The sequence below is a fragment of the Marmota flaviventris genome, chromosome 1, assembly GCF_047511675.1.
Source record: "Marmota flaviventris isolate mMarFla1 chromosome 1, mMarFla1.hap1, whole genome shotgun sequence".
Classification (NCBI taxonomy): domain Eukaryota; kingdom Metazoa; phylum Chordata; class Mammalia; order Rodentia; family Sciuridae; genus Marmota; species Marmota flaviventris.
This window is the reverse complement of record NC_092498.1, coordinates 113,710,881-113,729,405: the sequence shown is the minus strand read 5'-3', so window position 1 is coordinate 113,729,405 and position 18,525 is coordinate 113,710,881. Positions and strand designations below refer to the sequence as shown.

The window sequence follows — 18,525 nt, the reverse complement described above, 5'->3', positions numbered from 1 at the left end:
GCTCAGCCCTGCTTACCTTGTTTCCTCCACCTCTCCCCAGAACAAAAGGGAAACCCGGGTGCCGTGTGTGTGGAGACCAGCAACCTTGCACGCAGTCGGCAGCAGAGGGTGACCCTGCCAGTACATTACCCTGGCCGCGTGCACAGGACCAATGCCATCCCAGCCTACCCTACAAGGACAAGCATGGACTCCCACGGGAACCCCGTCACGCTGCTCACCATGGACCGGCATGGGGAGCAGAGCCTCTATTCTCCACAGACCCCCACCTACATCCGCAGCTACCCACCCCTGCACCTGGATCACACCCTGGCCACTCACCGCTGTAGTCTGGAGCACCGGGCCTACTCCCCAGCCCACCCCTTCCGCAGGCCCAAGTTCAGTGGCCGCAGCTTCTCCAAGGCAGCTTGCTTCTCCCAGTATGAGACCATGTACCAACATTACTACTTCCAGGGCCTCAGCTACCCGGAGCAGGAGGGCCAGCCTCTGCCCAGCCTCACGCCCAGGGGCCCGTCCTGTGCCTTTCCAGTGAGCGGCAGCGGCAGCGGCAACGGCAACCTGCTCTTCCCCACTGTGGTGCACGTGGCCCCGCCTTCCCACCTGGAGAGCGGCAGCACTTCCAGCTTCAGCTGCTACCACGGCCACCGCTCAGTGTGCAGTGGCTACCTGGCCGACTGCCCAGGCAGTGACAGCAGCAGCAGCAGCAGCTCTGGCCAGTGCCACTGCTCCTCTAGTGACTCTGTGGTGGACTGCACTGAGGTCAGCAACCAGGGTGTGTACGGAAGCTGCTCCACCTTCCGCAGCTCCCTCAGCAGTGACTATGACCCCTTCATCTACCGAAGCCGGAGCCCCTGCCGCACCAGCGAGGCGGGGGCCTCGGGCAACTCTGGCCGGGGGCCTGCCATTTGCCTTGAGGGCTCCCTGCCACCCGAGGAGCTCCCGGCAGCACACAGTTATGGTGCTGGGAGGGGAGAACCGTGGCTGGGCCCTGCTTCTCCCTCAGGGGACCAACTGTCCACCTGCAGCCTGGAGATGAACTACAGCAGCAACTCCTCGCTGGAGCACAGGGGGCCCAATAGCTCTACCTCAGAAGTGGGGCTCGAGGCTTCTCCTGGGGCTGCCCTGGACCTCAGGAGGACCTGGAAGGGGAGCCGGGAGGGGCCCTCATGTGCCTGCTGCTGTGAGCCTCAGCCCTCTGCACCGGGGCCTGGGGCAGGGGCAGCCGGCGGTGGCAGCACCTTGCTCCTGGGTGCTCTGCTCCTTGAGGGCTGTGGCCCTGTGGGTGGGGAGCCACAGTCCAGAGGCTCCCTCGGCCTGTATGGCCTCCACCCTGACCATTTGCCCAGGACAGATGGGGTGAAATATGAGGGCCTGCCCTGCTGCTTCTATGAAGAGAAGCAGGTGGCCCACAGTGGTGGCGGGGGTAGTGGCTGCTACACTGAGGACTACTCAGTGAGTGTGCAGTACACACTCGCCGAGGAGCCCCCACCCAGCTGCTCTCCAGGGGCCCGGGACCTGAGCCAGCGCATCCCCATCATTCCGGAGGACATGGACTGTGACTTGGGCCTGTCCCCAGACTGCCAAGGGACCCACAGCCTCAGCCCCTGGAGTGGGACACTGGGCCTAGATGCCCAGCGGCCCCACAGGAGCCTGGCAACAGCCAGGGAAGAGGAGCGGGTTCCATGCCACCAGGCTGAGGTACTGCTACAGCCTGGCTGCCCTTCAGAGGAGGCAGGTGCCACCAGGGTCGGCCTCCCTGTTGCCCACCAGGACACTCAGGAGTCCAACACCCCAGCCACTGAGGCTGCAGGTGAGAGCAGAAGATGGCAGTAGGCCAGGGCAGGCATTTCCATGGCATCTCTTCTCCATCCTCTTCTGAGGGACTTCCTCTGAGCCCTTGGCTTTAAACATCCTGCACCTGATGACTTCCAAATGTCATTCCAGTGCCTACCCGACCTCCCGAGTTCTAGATCCCCTGAGCCCTCTGTTTCCGTGATGTTGTCCTCTCTTCCCCCAAACGCTTCATAAGCATCCCAGCCTGTTACATCCACAGAAGCATTCACCCCAGAGTGCATCTTGGATTCGGCATCTTCTCTGCATCCCTCACTGCCGCCCACCTCTGTCCAGCTGTGTTCCTTTCTCCAGAGTGTGCAGTGGCCTTCTGATGGGTCTTCTGTAACTGGCCTGGCCTTCTATTCCTCTTCGGAGGTAGAATATTTTTTTTTTAATTAGTTATTGATGGACCTTTATTTGTTCATATGTGGTGCTGAGAATCAACCCAGGGCCTCACACATGCTAGGCAAGCGCTCTACCACTGAGCCACAACCCCAGCCCTAGAATATTCTTTTTTGAAACATTAGTTGATGTCTTTAGAAAGACCTTTAGTGACTTGCCATTACCTTTAGAATCTTAAAAATGTAAACTGCTCCCCCAGTTTTCTGTGATCTGGCTCCTGCTGACCCATCCACCATTGTCTGTTATGTTCTCCTTGCTCTCTGCTCTGCCCCGCTGTGGCCTTCAGCGTGTCCCAGCCAAGCTCATTTCTGCCTCCAGACCTCTTCAGATCTCAACCCGGTGACCCTCCAGCCCCGTCTGGGTCACTCTTGAACCATCTGCTTACTTCCTAAGTCATCTCAAGCCGAGGTTACTTTGTGGGAAGGTCTGCAAGCTTTTGAGGGGCTCTTCCTCCCTGTTCTTCCCAGGGCCTGCACCCAGCAGTCAGTTAACATCACTTTGTACATTGTGTTTGCATGCTATCTAAGGGCTTCCAGAAGGCTCTGGGATGAGGAAAACATGCGGGGGGGGGGGGGGGGGGGGCAGGGGGATGGTCTTAGCATACACTGAGCTCCTCTTAGAAGAGGAGCTGTGCTTCAGTGGTTACCATGCACACAGTCGATGTGACAGAACTGTCACTTCCTAAGAGCCTGCCCATCACAGAGGACAGGGTACCTGGGGTCCCTCTCCTGTTCCCTATGCATTGTTCCAAAGCCTGCAGTGCCACCTCCCTCCCTTAATGAGTGTTCTCCTTCTCTCTCCTAGGACTGGGATCTCACCCACCAGACAGCAGCAGCCCAGGAGCCTGAGCTCAGAAGGAACTCTTATCTAGAAATTGGGAAATTTATGGAGACTCCAAACTCTGACTTCCTTCAAAACAAAAACAAGAAACAATTTTTTTTTAGCTTTGACAAACACAAAAGTGGTAATAAAGAGAGCCCTCTTTCTCAACCCAAAATGTGAGCCACCTGTGGCAACTCCCCCACCGCCCCCCCCACCCTCATTAGCAAACCAACAGACAAAATTCTGAGTCCTTTGTGTCTTTTGATAACATGTTATTTTTTGTTTTGTAGAGTGTGTGCTTGGGGTTCCAAGGTGTGTGGGATTGAGTTCTCTGGTTTTTTTTTTAATATTATATGTAAATGTAAAAAGTTATTTAAATATATATTTTAAAGAACCCTAGCTGCCAACTTTTGCTGAAAAAAAAAAAAATCACTGCTGCATTAAATGAACCACATCATGTGTAGATACTGTTGTCTCCCCTGAGGGAGCTCAGGCCTTTGAAAAGCTCAGGGCTACACCTGCCTTAGAAAATGAACCAGAAACTTGAAGTAAAGCTAGTTGATATGGGTACAAACTCTGAGGAACAATGCAAAGCTGCCTTTCTTTCTTGTGGCAAATCTGAACATAAAAAACGTCAGGTCCTCTCTGAAGCCACGCCTCTCCAGCCCACACCTGTAGGCAGAGAACGGAAACGGCGAGGAGTAGGCCCAGGCCATAAAATCTGCAGCACTGGAGAGCCTTTGCTATAGAAGCCCCAGGGTGAAAGGGACAATTTTGCCCAGTATCCTCAGTGTGTCCCTTTGGGTCATTATCCCAAGCAAAAAGAGTTCCCAGTCCTGGTCTTGACAGAGGTCCAGATTATAATAAGGGCAGTGTTCATGTAGTCTTGTACACGAACTCTCAGCCCTGGGGCAGGGAAGAGGAAGCTCTCCCTTCTGTGATCCTGACTTTGGAATCCTTTGGAAAAATATTTTGTGCTTCCTGCCACTGGCTGCAGAAATGGTTCAGCAGGGTGTATGGGGCAGACACCCAGGAGGAATGTAGTTTTGTGGCCTTGGTGTCCGATGGGGCTGGGAGGAGTGCTCTGCGCTCACCCAGCAGCACACTACCCTTTGGAGAAGGGATGGGCACGCTGGAGCAAGCCTGTGCGCATGCACGTTTGTGAGGGCGGCCATGCCCCTTGACTGCTGCTTCCTTGGACTGCCTTCCTGGGGGCAAGTTCTCAGACCCCTCAGGGTGTGCACTGAGCTCCATTCGAATGATGCTTTTCCTATTCCATTTCCCCCACGGAAGCACTGCTTCAGGGTTTTTCAGCCCTCTGCCTAGTGGCTGAAATTGCTCATCTCGCCTGTAAATGTCTACTACCCTGTCTACCTAATGCACTATTATGTATTGATTCTCCATGAGACAGAGAGACTATCAGATAGTTTAGACCCCAAAGGGTAGGGTTTTGTATATTTTTCCAGCCTTTTGTTTGTTTTTTTTAAAGGGGGAGGGAGAGTTTTAAGAACCCAAACTTGTTTCTTTTTCTTTTTTCTTTTTTTTTTTTTTAAGATGTTTCATTTTTAAAAGGGAGAGAATATTTAAAACTACTTCAGATCAGGGATTGTCATCCTTTTTGTCCAATGTAGTCCTTGTTGTCCTTTAAAAAAAAAAAAAAAAAAGCAACTAATCACATTAGCCTTCATGTGAAGTAATTTCTGGTCACTTTTATTCATTTAGCAGATACTTGTTGCCATTTAAAGTTTTATCTGTTTGGTCTAAATGTTCATTGCAGAATAGGAATCTTGAGCTCTGGCCTCCTGTAGGGGAAATAGGGACCACCCTAGGTTGCAAGGAAACCCTTATTACCACTCACAGTCGGCTCACAGGAAGTCAACCCAGAGTACAGACTGGAACATTTTCAATGAGATATCTCTTTATATAATCCTTTTTTCTTTAAAACCCCAGTCTATGATCAGGAAATGTACTTATTTCTAGCTAGGATTTGACAGTGATCCCAGCATCAAAGGATGGAGCCATTTGCCATTTAGGAACTCACTGTGGAGAGATTTGTCCTCCAGCCTCTGGGGTATGGTCCCTTGGGGGTGGCTCCCCGCAAGCTGTCCCAGCACACCTGTTGGCGAGAGTGTGAGAAGCGCCTAAGCTGTTGACATGAGATCAGGGCTGCCTTTATTTCTGGGGCCAGGAGTAGCAGCTGCTCAGGACAACAGCTTGCATTACATGGTTTAGGGAAGGGGGGTGTATGGCTTTTAACATGAACTGCAAAAAGCAGCTTCTCATTGTTGAGATTTTTGTTGTTTGTGGTTTTGCTTTCTTGTTTTTAATGCCTTTGAATGCATATTATCTTCCTTGTCTGAAACCATACCCCCAAAGCAGCTTTCTTTAGTCCTGGCTAGAAACCACTCTTCAAAAGCCTTAAGCATTAAATAGATGGAATACAGAATCTGGCTGCCACTGGATTTGTTACGTGCATCCAATTTCGTTTTGAAAGAGTGATAGCTGCAGATGACAAAAGAAGGATATTTAATTGTTGTAGTTAAAAACTTAAAATGTCAACTACCATCTTTTGAATTTGTATTGGCTCATCAGACAGGGAGGTCACCAGAATAAATTAACAACTATCTTGTGTCACCATTAAATCAAAAGAAATGTCTTCTTTGAAGCTCTAAGACTCCAATAATCGTGACAGGTACCTTTTTCCGTGGACTCTCAGTGGCATGGTTGTGGTTTAACCACGGAAACGGAGCATCCCACTTTACACTGAGAACCCCACATCCCCCGAGTCAGGGAGTGAGTGTGGTCTTATGGCCCGGCCCTGGGTGTAGGACAGCCATGTAAACTGAAGAGTTCTAGAACCAGCTGAAAATGGATGTTTGGATGTTCTGACCAATGAGGTACCTCTTTGTGGACACAGGTCCAGTAAGCTAGTTTAACTCAGCCCCTCCCCCACCCAAAGCCCCCACCATTTTCCTAAGTTCCCCCTGTTTTACTGCTCAGATCTTCCCCTATGTGCTCCTTGTCCCTACTTCACGTTCAGGCAGGGCTAATGCTTTTTTAATGAGGTCTAAAAATGAATTACCAATCAAGAGCATTGTCTTTTAAACAGAACTGCCTTTTTCTATTCTTTATATATAAATTCTATTGTGTTGGTCTAACAAGGCACTATTTTAAAAAGTTTTGTTTTAATTTCTCCCATAGCACTTAAAAGATATTTTGTAAAAACTTTGCTGTAAAGATTTTGTAATAAAATGGTCTAAGGGCTCTTTTTCCAACATTACCATTTTTTTAAAAAAATGTTTTAAAAGCTAGAAAACAACTTATGTATATTCTGTATATGTATAGCAGCACATTTCATTTATGGAAATATGTTCTCAGAATATTTATTTACTAATATATTTATCTTAAGCCATGTCTTATGTTGAGAGTGTGACATTGTTGGAATAATCATTGAAAATGACTAACACAAGGCCCTGTAAATACATGATAATTGCACACAGATTTTACATATTTGCAGACCAAAAATGATTTAAAACAAGTCATAGTTGTCTATGGTTTTGTAACAAATTGTACAAATGACTGTAAAAAAAATACAATTTTATCAAGTATGTGTTTTATATGTTGTCGTTGCTGTTTGGTTAAGGTCTTCAGAACCTACAAAGAGCTTTGCATCAGCTTTGCATCAGCTTGCCCGTGGAAGCATCCATGTGATTTCCTCTCCTGTTAACATGGAGTCCAGGTTACAGGGCATTTCTGCAATGTCACAAGTGGTCATCTGCTAGGGACTGACTGTGGGTTTATTTCCTTGAGGTGGTGGTAGACTTTCTGCTCAGGATGTGTGGAGGGAGACAAAGAGCTTAGCAGTCCACTTTTTAAAAATTTGGGACCTAAACCATTGGCTTCATATGCAGGGCTTTTCCTATGTACAAAAAAAACTCCAAACACTAGCCCTCAAAATTAAATAACCATGTGCTGGATGCAGGGTGTCGCACCTGTATCCCAGCCTGGGTAACTAAGTGAGGCCCCATCTCTTTAAAGCAACATACACAAATAAATTACCTACCCATGAGTGTAGAGGGGATTGTTTGTCTTGTTTCACAGTCACTAATTTGTAAAGCACTCTTTGAGATTATGTAGAAGGTGCAAAGTAGTGTTTATTTTTCAGACATCTAGCAGAGAATATCCTATTCCCATAGGTTCCTATTTTTATTTTTCACTCTTTAACTTGGGCCATTTCTTGGGCATAGGCTCATGGACCACCAGCCACTTCCTGCCAGACAGTGGGTCCTTCTGAGCACCTTCAAGGGTGGTGGCCTGACTGCACAGAGCTTCCCAAAGTTTTTGTTTAATGGCCTTGCCCAGCTCCAAGCTGTATCTCTTGGGGGTTCCTGAAGGATTCCACAGCATCGGCTCCACCACAGCATGGTACAGAGCCCGGTAACACTCTGTGGGGAGCCCATGGATTGTTAGCGAGTGCCCCAGCACCTGCTGTCTCATTGGGGTTTCAGGAGGCAATGCTCGGCCCTTCCAGGCTGCGGTCCCTCTGTCCCAGGGTAGTGCTTGGGTGGCGGCCACGCGTTCCACATATCTATCTTCAAGATCTTGGCGGACTGTTACTTTTTTCTCCTTTGAACTTTCTTTGCTCTAGCCAGGAAGAAAGCAGAGAAGTCAAAGCTAAAACTTGAGAAGGGAGCTCAGAATAATTATCTGGGATTTGTGTCTCAGAGTCCTGGTTACAGCAACAACCAACATTTGTCCAGCATGTTCTAGCTTACTGAACCCCTTTATATACCACTGCATGTGTTCCCCGGAGCCCTGGAAGGTCAGCAGGAGACGGCTTTAAAGGTAGAGAAATTGGAACTGGTTTACCCAAGGCCACACAGTTGGAGGGTTAATAACCACAGCTGTCATCTATTGAACGCTATGAAGGATCCTAATTATTTACTCTGTGCCAGGCGCTATTCAAAAGCCTTTTGCATGTATTAACTCATTTAATCTTCATGAAGCCCTGTAAGGGAGAGGCCATTATCCCTCATTTTATATGATAAAATCAAGACACAAAAGAGGTTAAGCCCAAGGTTATCCTCATTATGGTCAGAGTTAGGATATGAACCCTGACAGCTGAGCTCCAAGACATGCTCTGAGCTCCACTGGCCACCAAGGATTGACCGAGCTGGCTCCCATCAGCCTCTAGCTGCCAGGTTCTCCATATGGAAGCTCACAGCTCACCTCGCACATACATGTGCCTAAGCTTGCATGACCCGTATCCTGGCCTTTCTCACCCTTATTTTCCCTTCGCCTTCAAGTTCCTTTTGTCTGTGTTTATGAAGGTCCCTTCATCTTTCTTTGGAGTGAGGTGGAATACAAATAATACATACTGGGCTGGGGGTACAGCTCAGTTGGCAGAGTGCTTGCCTCACATGCACAAGGCCCTGCGTTCAATCCCCAGCACCACAAAAAATAAAATAATAATACATACTATGACCCTAGATCTAGTTCTCTGTCCACTCTGTCACGGGGCACCCTCCCTCCCCAATCCTGTCTTCAACTTTAGAATTTCCCTCTTCCCACCCATCCCACTTTCTCCACTCCTGGCCATTGTCTACCTCGCCGATGCTTCCTGCAGGACTCTGTCCTCCTCGTCCAGGTGAGCCCAGCAGCTGCCCTGCTGGCCGCTTGTTCTTGGATCTGATGGGGTTTCTTATCCTGGCCTGCTGCGTGGCTTTCATTGTTGAATTGTTCCTGGGCTTTAATCTCTTCAGTGGCTTCGCTTCTCCAAACTTGGAAGGTACTGGACAGCATTTATCCTTCAATTGCCTCCGGAGCCCAAGCTTAGCCAGAGAGAACGAACTGGCAATTATTGGGTTCTTTACCACTTCCCAGCAAGAGGTGGTACCTGGTGCTGGGGTCTTGATGGTCTGCCTTGCACATGTTCTGGCCGTCCAGATGTTGGTGAGAGCTGGTGAAACCACATAGCAATCCTGAAGCCTGGTGTTCAGTAAGATGGACCGTTGGAGTCCATAGGTGGGGATGCTGGGGTCACGTCTCACATTGATTGGGTGCTAGAATTATAAGGGGGGGTGAGAAGGAATAAAAAAAAAAGAAGACTAATTCTCAGAGACTAGATTTATACTTTGAAGGCTAAGTATTAACATCATTCTATGGACCGTTTCTTCCACATGAATCTTAGAAATTTTGTTATATGGCTCTCTCCTGCTCACTGAAATAATCTCCTCCTCCTCCTCCTCCTCCTCCTCCTCCTCCTCCTCCTCCTCCTCCTCCTCCTCCTCCTCCTCCAACTAGGGTAGAGATAGGAACTTTACAAGGTCACAACTCTTAAAGAACATAGCATGCTGGGGCAGACAGTTGGGGGTTGGGGCGGGGGAGGATTTACTATAAATAGAAGACGATTTTAGTCCTGCTAGAAAGAAAGGAATCCATGCAGGAAAGGGATGGGAGGGGGTCACTCAGGGACTGGGATGGGAGGGAATGACTCAGGACACCTATGGGAGCTGTAGTCACTTCACAACCACACCACATCACAGAATTGACAGCAGGTGAGTCCTGCCAAACCCCAAGGCACCTTTTAACCAGGCTCCCATGAGCCAAGAAAAGCTGCTCAAGAGGAAAATAAACTCTAGGGTCCATAGAGGCAAAAGCCCATGTAATTCATACTTGCCTCCATTTCCGGGGACTGGGCAAGAACAAGAAAACAATTTGGATAGGTTAGAATCACATTCTTAAAGAGCCCAGACTTTCTAAGAAATATCATCTATAAGAAAATAAAATCAGCTGGGTGCCGTGGTGCACGCCTGTAATCCCAGTGACTCAGGTAAAGGAGGAGGGTCAAAAGTTCAAGGCCAGCCTGGTAGCAAGATCCTGCCTCAAAATAAAAAAAAAATAAATAAAAATAAAAAGGACTGGGGGTGTAGCTCAGCGGTAGAGCACCCCAGGGTTCAATTCCTCTGTAGCCCAAAAATAATATAAATTAATAAATAATATCACCTTACCATATTTCGGTTGCCTTAAATTTTATTTTAGCTAGCTTAGTAGGGGGAAGAAACATGTATTTTCTTTTTCTTTTTTTTCTCTTTTGTTTTTTCTTTTGTTTTGTTTTGTTTTGTTTGAATATTTCTAGTCACCTGTCTTCTGCCTCAGCCATGTGTGGGCAAATTGCTGTTTAGATTTGGGCTTAGATGTAGGCAGTTTGGAGCCATTATCTCTAGTATTTGTGATGTCACTTTGGTTTGTGATGTGGGTGTGGGTGAGTGTTACATCATCAGGTTTTATAGTTAAATTATATTGGAAGAAGTTCTATTTTGTTGTTACTCATAGCCTCAGGAACTTCTGAAGTCCTCATTCCCCCGCCCCCCCCCCCCCCCAGAATGGCCTGGGTGGAGAGCCTGAAGCATGCTCTGCATGAAACGTTGTCAAATACGCAGACCAGATTGGTGGATATGGGTAGTGAGATGATGTACCCTTACACGTGCAAAAGTGCCTTTCTCCGTGCACATAAAGAAGGTACTGTTAAGTTCTCAGAATAGCTGCCAACATTAGGGACCAGAAATGAAAGAACACGTTCCTGCAGCCCTGGGCACCTCTCCCTGTGTGTCTCTCCCAGGGAGACTACAGGGTTTCTGGAATGTGGTATTATTTTACATCCCATGGCAAATGCAGTAATTAGAGCTGTTAGCAGTGTCAAGGGCTTGAAAGGAGAACAAAGACGCCTCTTCCTGGGAACTCTTAGGCAATGCCTTGCTCCTTATCAGGTGTTGGCCCTGTTGGTGGTTTTCATTTTTCATACGCAAAATGCCAAAGGAGGCTCCCTCCCAAAGGGGAGGAGAGTGAAATGATGGAAAAACAGAGTATGAGCCTGGCAGGGACTCCTGGAATTGCATGTGTTGCCTGTTTGAATTTTTGAAGTGTTGTCCCTGGAGGGAATCAAAGCCTTACAGGCAGACCGCACCGTAGGCTGCGGTGGAGCCACCTCCAGGCCGACAGCATCTGGACCCACAGACACTTGGGAGGACAATGGTGCCCATTCAGTGGCGAGCCCTGGCCTCATCTCCCAAGAGGTGGGTCAGTTTTAGAGCAGGGCGTTGGAAAGGGTTTGTCTTTGGGAAGGGTTTGCGAATGTCTGAAGATTGGGCAGGCAAGCATCCTTTCAAAGCCGGGAAATCTTGAAGACGTGGCACCAGGCTCTTGGGTCTCCTGAAAATGACCATCTGCATTCAGTTGTGCCCAGCAGGGACAGAAGGCAAACATGGAGCCAAAAAGGCACAATTGGAAAAGCTTTTCTATTTCTCTTCTCTCCTGTCTTGAATCTGGCTTTTCCGCACCTCCTCCTCCTTCCCACGACTCCTTGGTCGGTCATATTTGCTTTCCTCTTACTCAATGACCAAGGGACACAGCTCTGACTCGGAGCACTTTGAACTTCCTTCTTTTTACACAGAGCTTTTCACCTACGTGGCTTCAGACACAGTGTCTTCAAATCTTGTAAGTCCCTCCTTCTGTCTATTCAGTGTAACTTCAATTGACTGTACCCAATCAGGTAGCCTTCACCTTCCTTATAACCAACCTGGGTTCTATTTCTCCTATGTTGACAAAATTCGTATCTATTTAACATTTACTGAAGGCAAAGTGCTGTTCCAGGAGTGTTTCAAGTCATGAAATGCCACCAGAGTACCATGAGCATGGGTCCTCTTGCCATCCCTACATTATAGGCAAAGAAATTGAGTTACTCAAGAGCCATGCCCTAGGGCTGGGGATATAGCTCAGTTGGTAGAGTGCTTGCCTTGCATATAAAAGGCCCTGGGTTCAATCCCCAGCACCACCAGAAAAAAAAAAAAGAAGCAAGAGCCATGCCCCAACCGGGCGTGGTGGCACATGCCTGTCATCCCAGCGGCTCAGGAGGCAGAGGCAGAAGGATCACGAGCTCAAAGCCAGCCTCAGCAACTTAGCAAGACCCTAAAGCAACTCAGTGAGATCCTGTCTCTAAATGAAATACAAAATAGGGCTGGGAATGAGGCTCAGTGGCTGAGTGCCCCTGAGTTCTACCTCCAACCACAAAAAAAAAAAGGGCCATGCCCCAGGTCACATAACTAGTAACCAAAAAAGACTGAACTCAACCAAATTCTACACCGCCCTTCCTCTGAACCAGTCACTACCATGAGGTGTGTCCTCTGGTCAGCGCACCCCTGGGTTTTTAGTTTTAGTCCTATTCTTATCATGAGCCCTTCTCTGGGCTCTGGAGTCACTCTGCCCAAATTGGCATCCCAGATCCATTTTCAATTTTCAACAGGCAAGTAAATCCACATCTTTAAACCTTCATGTACTTCTCTGTGAAATGAGGATAGTAATAGTGCCTACCAAAGGATTACTGTGAAAACAGAGTGGAATGATCCATGGGAAGCACTTGGCATGACTTCTGGTGCATAGCCAGTACCCAATAAATAATGTCCTTGCCCTAGGATGCAAAAGAAAAAAAAATCACTGCATTTTCTGTCTTTGGGGTGGTGGAGATTAAATTGGAAAACACATCTACAGAGAATAAATAAATAATTTTCTTATAATGTTATTCATACTGTGGCCCATGTGCTCATTTAACACTCTCTAGCCCCTAGATACGATCTTCACTTCAGGTCATTTATATACATCCATGGGGCTTATGAAGCCAAGCAAAAAGCCCATTGAATGTAGGAAATGTTTTGACCTGGCTTGGATATCATAGCAACTCTTTCTTCATGATCCATCTTCACCAAATACGAAATCCTACTAGAATTGGACTTGATTGACCTCACAGAAGTGGTGTATGCATGGGAGCTACATTCCCTGCCTGGTTGTGGAAGTTTTCCAGAATAGTCCATGTTTTATTAAATGGATAGGGAAGCAGGCAGCTGAGGATATGATAAGGAAAGTAGCTAGGCTTTAACAGAGATTGTTCCCTTTAGAATTATAAAGTCAGGCTGGAAAGACTATTTGGTCCAAGGTCCTGAAACTGTGGCGCAAATTTCCATCCTCAGTGCCAACACTTGATCCAGAGAATTTGGGGCTGAGGCGGCAGAGCTTCCATATTGCTGAAAGGCTTGTTCCTCCATCTGATGCTCCTCTAAATCTTTTAAAATTTTATTCTGTTGAGCTTAGTCTAAATAACCTTATTTTCCACCCATCCTTTGGAGCTGTGCTTCCTGACGTATCTAAACCAGAGCTTCTATTGGGAAACATATCTGCCTGTCTTTGATGCTTAGCCAAACTTTTCTCATAATATTTTTAGTTCCTATAATCTTTCTTCTTTCTTTCCTTCCTTCAGTTTCCCTTAGCTTTTATTCTCTTTCTGGAGACTCAGCTAATCAAGAAGAAATTGATTCCATTTATTAATTCTTGTCTTTCCCCTTTATGGCCCTACCCCCCCCCCCACACACACACAAATTCTAGTGGAATTGTTATTTCTCTTTTCCTCAGAAGATATTTTTATTAACACTCCAGCAGCAAACTTCCACACCCATGTGGGAGTATATCTGAGGTCTGTGGTGCAAAGGAGAGAAAAACTTTGGAGAGAGATTTTGAAAAGATTCCTGAACTATGATGCAAATTCGAGGACCAATGATTTAGACCACATGTGCTGAATATACACCAATCGTGGGCCAAGGATGTGAGATGATCGGGTCCTGTCTGATCCAGGATGTAGATGAGTCCTATTTCTTCATTTCCAACCCAAACATACTCACCTGGAAGCTCCACAGATAGCTCTGGGTCACTGTGTTTAAGTCCAGATTCTTTCTCTTCCCTCATCTCCATCAGAACAACAACAACAACAAAAATGACTGCTTCTTTGGAATTTTCCATCACTAGATGCCTGAGCCAAACCTGGGACAAAGGATCAGTAAGTATTCTGTGCTGAGTCAAACCAGAGTCCAAAGGAAAATCAGGACCATGGATCCTATCTTTATTGAAAGTATTGACATTGGTTTGGAATGTAGTTCCGTGGTGGAGTGCTTGCCTAGGTTGTGTGAGGGAAGGGCGGTTCCATCCCCAGCTCCGGTAGGAAAGAGGGAAAGAAGGAAGGAAGGAAGAGAGGAAGGAAAAGGGAAGGGAAGAAAAGGAAGGAGATGTTAAAAATGTTATCATTCTGTTCATCTTGGATAATCCCCCCGCCCTAATGAGGACGGAATCCAAGGGTGCTCTACCACTGAGCCACACCCCCCCATACTTCTTTCTTTCTTTTTTGAGACAGGGTCTCACTAAGTTGCCCAAGCTAATTTGGAACTTGTGATCCTCCTGTCTCAGCCGCCGGAGCTGCTAGAATTACAGGTTATGCCACTACATCCAAAGGATTTTTTTTTTTTTTAAATGAGATGAGGTCTCAGTATGTTGCCAGGGCCTGCCCAGCCCCTGAATTCCAAAGTTCAAGCGATCCTCCCTTCTCAACCTCCATAACAGTGGATCTAGAGGAATATATCACCAGGCCCAGCTTCATTGTGGATTTTCTTGGTATTTGTATTTTTAAAAAATATTATATTAAAATGCTGTTTATTAATTTATTAGATGTATAAATATTTATTAAATAATATTTATCATGACTACTGAGGTGTTTTTTACTGTGTTTTTTTATTATGTCTCCTTAAATTTTTAGTTTGAGTCCGTATCTCCCTTGTTTCACCATAATCCCAGTCCTGGAGCACTCTCTGTTTGTTGACATTCCTGTAAAGACAGGGAGACATTTTACCATAGTGTTTAAAAAAAGAGACCTGGGGTCTCTCTGCCTAGGTTCAAAGCCCAGCCCCACTACCATGTGAACTTTGGATGCCAAGGATGCTTCCCTTATAAACCTACTGGGGGATTCTATGCAATTTGACCATAAACACTCCGTACAGTGCTTGGTAAAATGTGTTTGGTATTGTTGTCATTATAACCAGACTCCCCTGACTAGTGCTCTCTAGCCAGTCAGGGTGGCACATGCCTGTAATCCCAGTGGCTTGGGAGGCTGAAGCAGGAGGAGTTCAAAGCCAGCCTCAGCAATTTAGCGAGGCCCTAAGCAACTTAGTGAGACCCTGTCTTTAAATAAAATATTAAAAAAGGCTGGGGGGCTGTGACTGTGGCTCAGTGGTAGAGTGCTTGCCACTCATGTGTGAGGCACTGGCTTGGATTCTCAGCACTGCATATAAATAAATGATTAAAATAAAGGTCCATCAACAACTAAAAAAAATATTTTTAAAAAATGGCTGGGGGTGCTGGGGATGTGGCTCAAGCAGTAGCACGATTGCCTGGCATGCATGGGGCGCTGGGTTTGATCCTCAACACCACATTAAATAAAAAAATAAAGACATTGTGTCCACCTAAAAATAAAAAATAAATATTAAAAAAAATGGCTGGGGATGTGGCTCAGTGGTGAAGTACCTCTGGGTTCAACTCTTGGTTCCAAAAACAAAGCAAAACTGTCCTTTCATCAGAAAACATCCCACAACTGGGGTTTCAAAGACACTAGACTGACCCAAACTCCACCAGTTTGTCTCCAGTTCTTAGCAAATCCTGCTCCTTTCAGAGGAGGAAAAGGATCTGACTGCAGAGCTAAACAGGCAAACAAACCAACACCAACATCCTCCTGGTGGCCCAGAGCCTGCAGTCAATGTCCCCACTCTTTCCATGAAATAAAGCTGCTAAACACCCCAGGCATGTGAAGCATTGAAATGAATATCTCGGCTGCTCCCTGTTAGAGGCCGGGACCACATAACTGAGCAAAAGACCTTGAGCCCTTAAGTGCCATGACCTAGACACACTCGGCTGTATTTTTAGCCTCTTGTGCACTGTTTCCATCACCTGTGATGGGCTTTAAACTGGAAAAGAGAAGATGGGGGTGGGGAAGGCTGGAGGGACGCTTCTTAGAGCAGCCAGAGGGGGCAGGAGCTCGCACACTTTCTGAGTTCTGTTGGACACAGGACCACTTTCATGGATTGTCGCAACACAGGCTCTATGCTTGGAAGGGCCCTATGCTTGCTTTAATGCTCTGCTGTACCAAAGTTGGAACAAAGGACCCCGCATTTTAATTTCTCATGGAGCCATGCAAATCATATAGCTGGTCCTGGTTGTACCCAAAGGAGAGGAAGACAAGTCACTGATGGGGGCCGGTGCCAGCCCAGCAGTGGGAGCCTTCCTCCAGGGGAAAGGGCAGTCGAAAGGTACCATCAGGAGGCATGGATGGCCAAATAAACCTTGTTTCTACCTCTTACGTGCCTCTTCCGATTTTCCTCCTCTGACAGGTGGGATGTGGAGGATGTGTCCCTGGGATGGAGTGTGTCTGGGGCGTGGGGCGGGTTCGCATACTCCAATAAGGAGCCCAGAGGATTCTTGAACTAGGAATGACAGGGAAAACAAAAACCTGAACAAGATTTTTCTTGCCGCAGCGTGTGGGTGGAGAGGGACACTGGCTGAGAGGCCTCGTGGGAGGTAGCTGCGCCTTTGGGGTCCAGCCTTGGGGGCGCGGTGTGTGCGTGTGGGACCAAGGTGGTTGCGGGGAACGTGGGTTCTGGGAGTGGGCGACCCGGAGCAGGGGCCGGTGTACGGGATCCCTTGGGGCCGGTACCGCCCAGCCCCTGGGCGCTTCGAGTCTGCACAGGAGAATAAATGTTCCCGCCGCCGCGCGGGGCGCAGGTCTGCACTTGCAAGTCCGGGACCAGGGACTTGAAAGCGCCGGGCGCGCCGCCTGGACCTGTCCCACCGGGCGTCGCCGTGGCGTTTTAGGAGGGAGCGGTAGGAAAATCCCCTTCGCCTGGGGGAGTGCGGGGGAGGAAACAGGCCTACCACCGAACTGGGTGCGGCTGGGGAAGACCTTAGGGGGCAAAGGGCCTGCCACGCAGGGGCTAAGAGTTTAAGAAAAGCACGAGCCCTCTGTGCCCTAGTGTCTCAATCTGCAAAATAAGCAGCACGGTCCCATCCACTTTTGGACTCTGCTTTGGGTGATTTACTTGCTTTCTATTTTGCAAATGGCAGAGGCTCAGGTCAGGAAACTTGCCCTAATTGACATAGTGCGTGATAGGATTTTGATCCAGAGCTCACTATGCCGCCTCCTTTGTAGCTAGACTTGACTTGGAGAAAGAAACTCCACATTTACCGAGTCCCTACTGGGCGTGCATGAATGTTTGCATGCATTATCTCATTTAGTACAATCACTTTGGGGAGTAGTTGCTTATCATCACTCCCATTAAACAGAAAAGAAAATTTGAGATGAGAGTTATATTTCCTTCACGCCTGTCCAAGATCTTACAGGTGACTGAGTCAAACATCACAGGCTGACTCCAAAGCACCCTTTAGTTAACCACTACGATAAGCCAAGCAGGAGAAAGAGGTTTGCAAACTGCCGTTCTGATTATTACCGCTGTGGTTGATCCCGCGTGGGTCACGACCCGAGTGAGGGTGGAGCAGGGATCTCAGAGCGCCCGACCCGCTTCAGCCGGGTCAAACATCCGCTAGGGGACTCAGAGGCAGGGCCCTGACCCCGCCCCTCACCTCCCGGCCCCACCCCTTGGTCGGTCAAACAGGTTGCACGGTGGGGCGGGTCCAGGTGAAGAAAGGTGGGCTTGGCCCATAGTGTGAGTGGCAGGCGCGGGGCGGGACGTGCGTGCGCCGTCGGCTCCGCCCCTCGGGCCTCGCCGCGGAGCCAGGCGGGCCCCGGGCGGCTGGGGCGGTGGCGGCGCTGGGGAGGGCGGGCCGGGGCGGGGCAGCCGGCGGCCGGGGCGGGGCCACACTCGGGCCCCGCGTCCGGCTCCCATGGCCGCCCCCGGCTCCCGGCGCTGCCCCCTCTCCCCCGGGCCGCGCCCCGGGGCCCCGCACTGACGGCCCATGGCGCCGCCCGCCGCCCGCCTCGCCCTGCTCTCCGCCGCGGCGCTCACGCTGGCGGCCCGGCCCGCGCCCAGCCCCGGCCTCGGCTCTGGACCCGGTGAGTGAGCGACCCCCGGCATCTGCCCGGTGTGGAGCCCGCCCGAGGGGCGACTCGGGCCTGCGGGTCTATGGGGCCCACTCTCTCCCTCGCGGGTGCCTCCCGGGAGCACTTCTCCAGGCTCCTCAGCGACGCCCCCAGGCCCGGACGTCCTCTCCTCCTCAGTGCCTCCCGGACCCCTTCGCCAGGCTCCTCAGTGACGCCCCCGGAGGAGACGTTTCCTCTGCCTCGCAGCTTGGGACCCGCTCCCCAATCCCTTCAACGATTACCCCTGCGCTCGGGATCCAGTCCCCAAGTCTCGGCGACGTCCCCGGGCCGGGACGGCTGCCCCTCCTCGAGGCGCTGCACCCCTTCCCCAGGACCCTCAGGAACACTACCCGGGGCCAGGATCCCCTCCCCGAGCCTAACTACGACGCTCCCTTGTCCCCCTTTCCTCCCCTCCAGCTTACACCGGTGTATCCCGGCGCCTCTCCGCGCACGAGCGGGTGCGGAGGCGGGAGGAGCGGGCGCCGAGCTCCTCTGCCCGTGTCCCAGCTGTC

General features: G+C 49.2%; 3 protein-coding genes across 5 annotated transcripts in view; 2 read left to right on the top strand and 1 right to left on the bottom strand.

Annotated features, from left to right (window-relative positions):
* Znrf3 (zinc and ring finger 3) overlaps window positions 1–6,601 on the top strand; it is a 146,739-nt gene extending 140,138 nt beyond the window's left edge. Inside the window, exons 8-9 of the mRNA XM_027956077.2 lie at window positions 41–1,807; window positions 3,037–6,601. Coding sequence (XP_027811878.2) covers window positions 41–1,807; window positions 3,037–3,080 — 1,811 coding nt within the window. The 3' untranslated portion in view covers window positions 3,081–6,601. The remainder of the gene's footprint in view (window positions 1–40; window positions 1,808–3,036) is intronic.
* Window positions 6,602–7,260: 659 nt separating this feature from the next.
* Window positions 7,261–17,891, bottom strand: C1H22orf31 (chromosome 1 C22orf31 homolog). Its single transcript, XM_071609498.1, has 6 exons — window positions 17,557–17,891; window positions 16,522–16,819; window positions 16,281–16,403; window positions 9,276–9,353; window positions 8,661–9,116; window positions 7,261–7,698 (listed from the first exon to the last, which is right to left on the bottom strand). Exons 1-6 carry the CDS (start codon window positions 17,889–17,891, stop codon window positions 7,261–7,263), a joined length of 1,728 nt encoding a protein of 575 aa, XP_071465599.1.
* Kremen1 (kringle containing transmembrane protein 1) overlaps window positions 17,804–18,525 on the top strand; it is a 71,876-nt gene continuing 71,154 nt past the window's right edge. For 2 of the 3 annotated variants that reach the window (XM_071614907.1, XM_027956070.2), the window contains exon 1: window positions 17,804–17,986. In XM_071614907.1, the coding sequence (XP_071471008.1) occupies window positions 17,890–17,986 (97 nt within the window). In that variant the 5' untranslated portion in view covers window positions 17,804–17,889. The remainder of the gene's footprint in view (window positions 17,987–18,525) is intronic. The other variant, XM_027956071.2, reaches the window with a different exon arrangement.

Bases quoted from the DNA above. Each gene is read 5' to 3' on its own strand.
- C1H22orf31 (XM_071609498.1), bottom strand. From the start codon at position 17,891: ATGGGCCGTCAGTGCGGGGCCCCGGGGCGCGGCCCGGGGGAGAGGGGG. The intron at 16,820-17,556 runs GTGAGGGGCGGG...GCACTCCCCCAG, and splicing joins CCAAGGGGTGGGGCCGGGAG to GCGAAGGGGATTTTCCTACC. The intron at 16,404-16,521 runs GCTGGACCCCAA...TGTCATTCCTAG, and splicing joins GCACACACCGCGCCCCCAAG to TTCAAGAATCCTCTGGGCTC.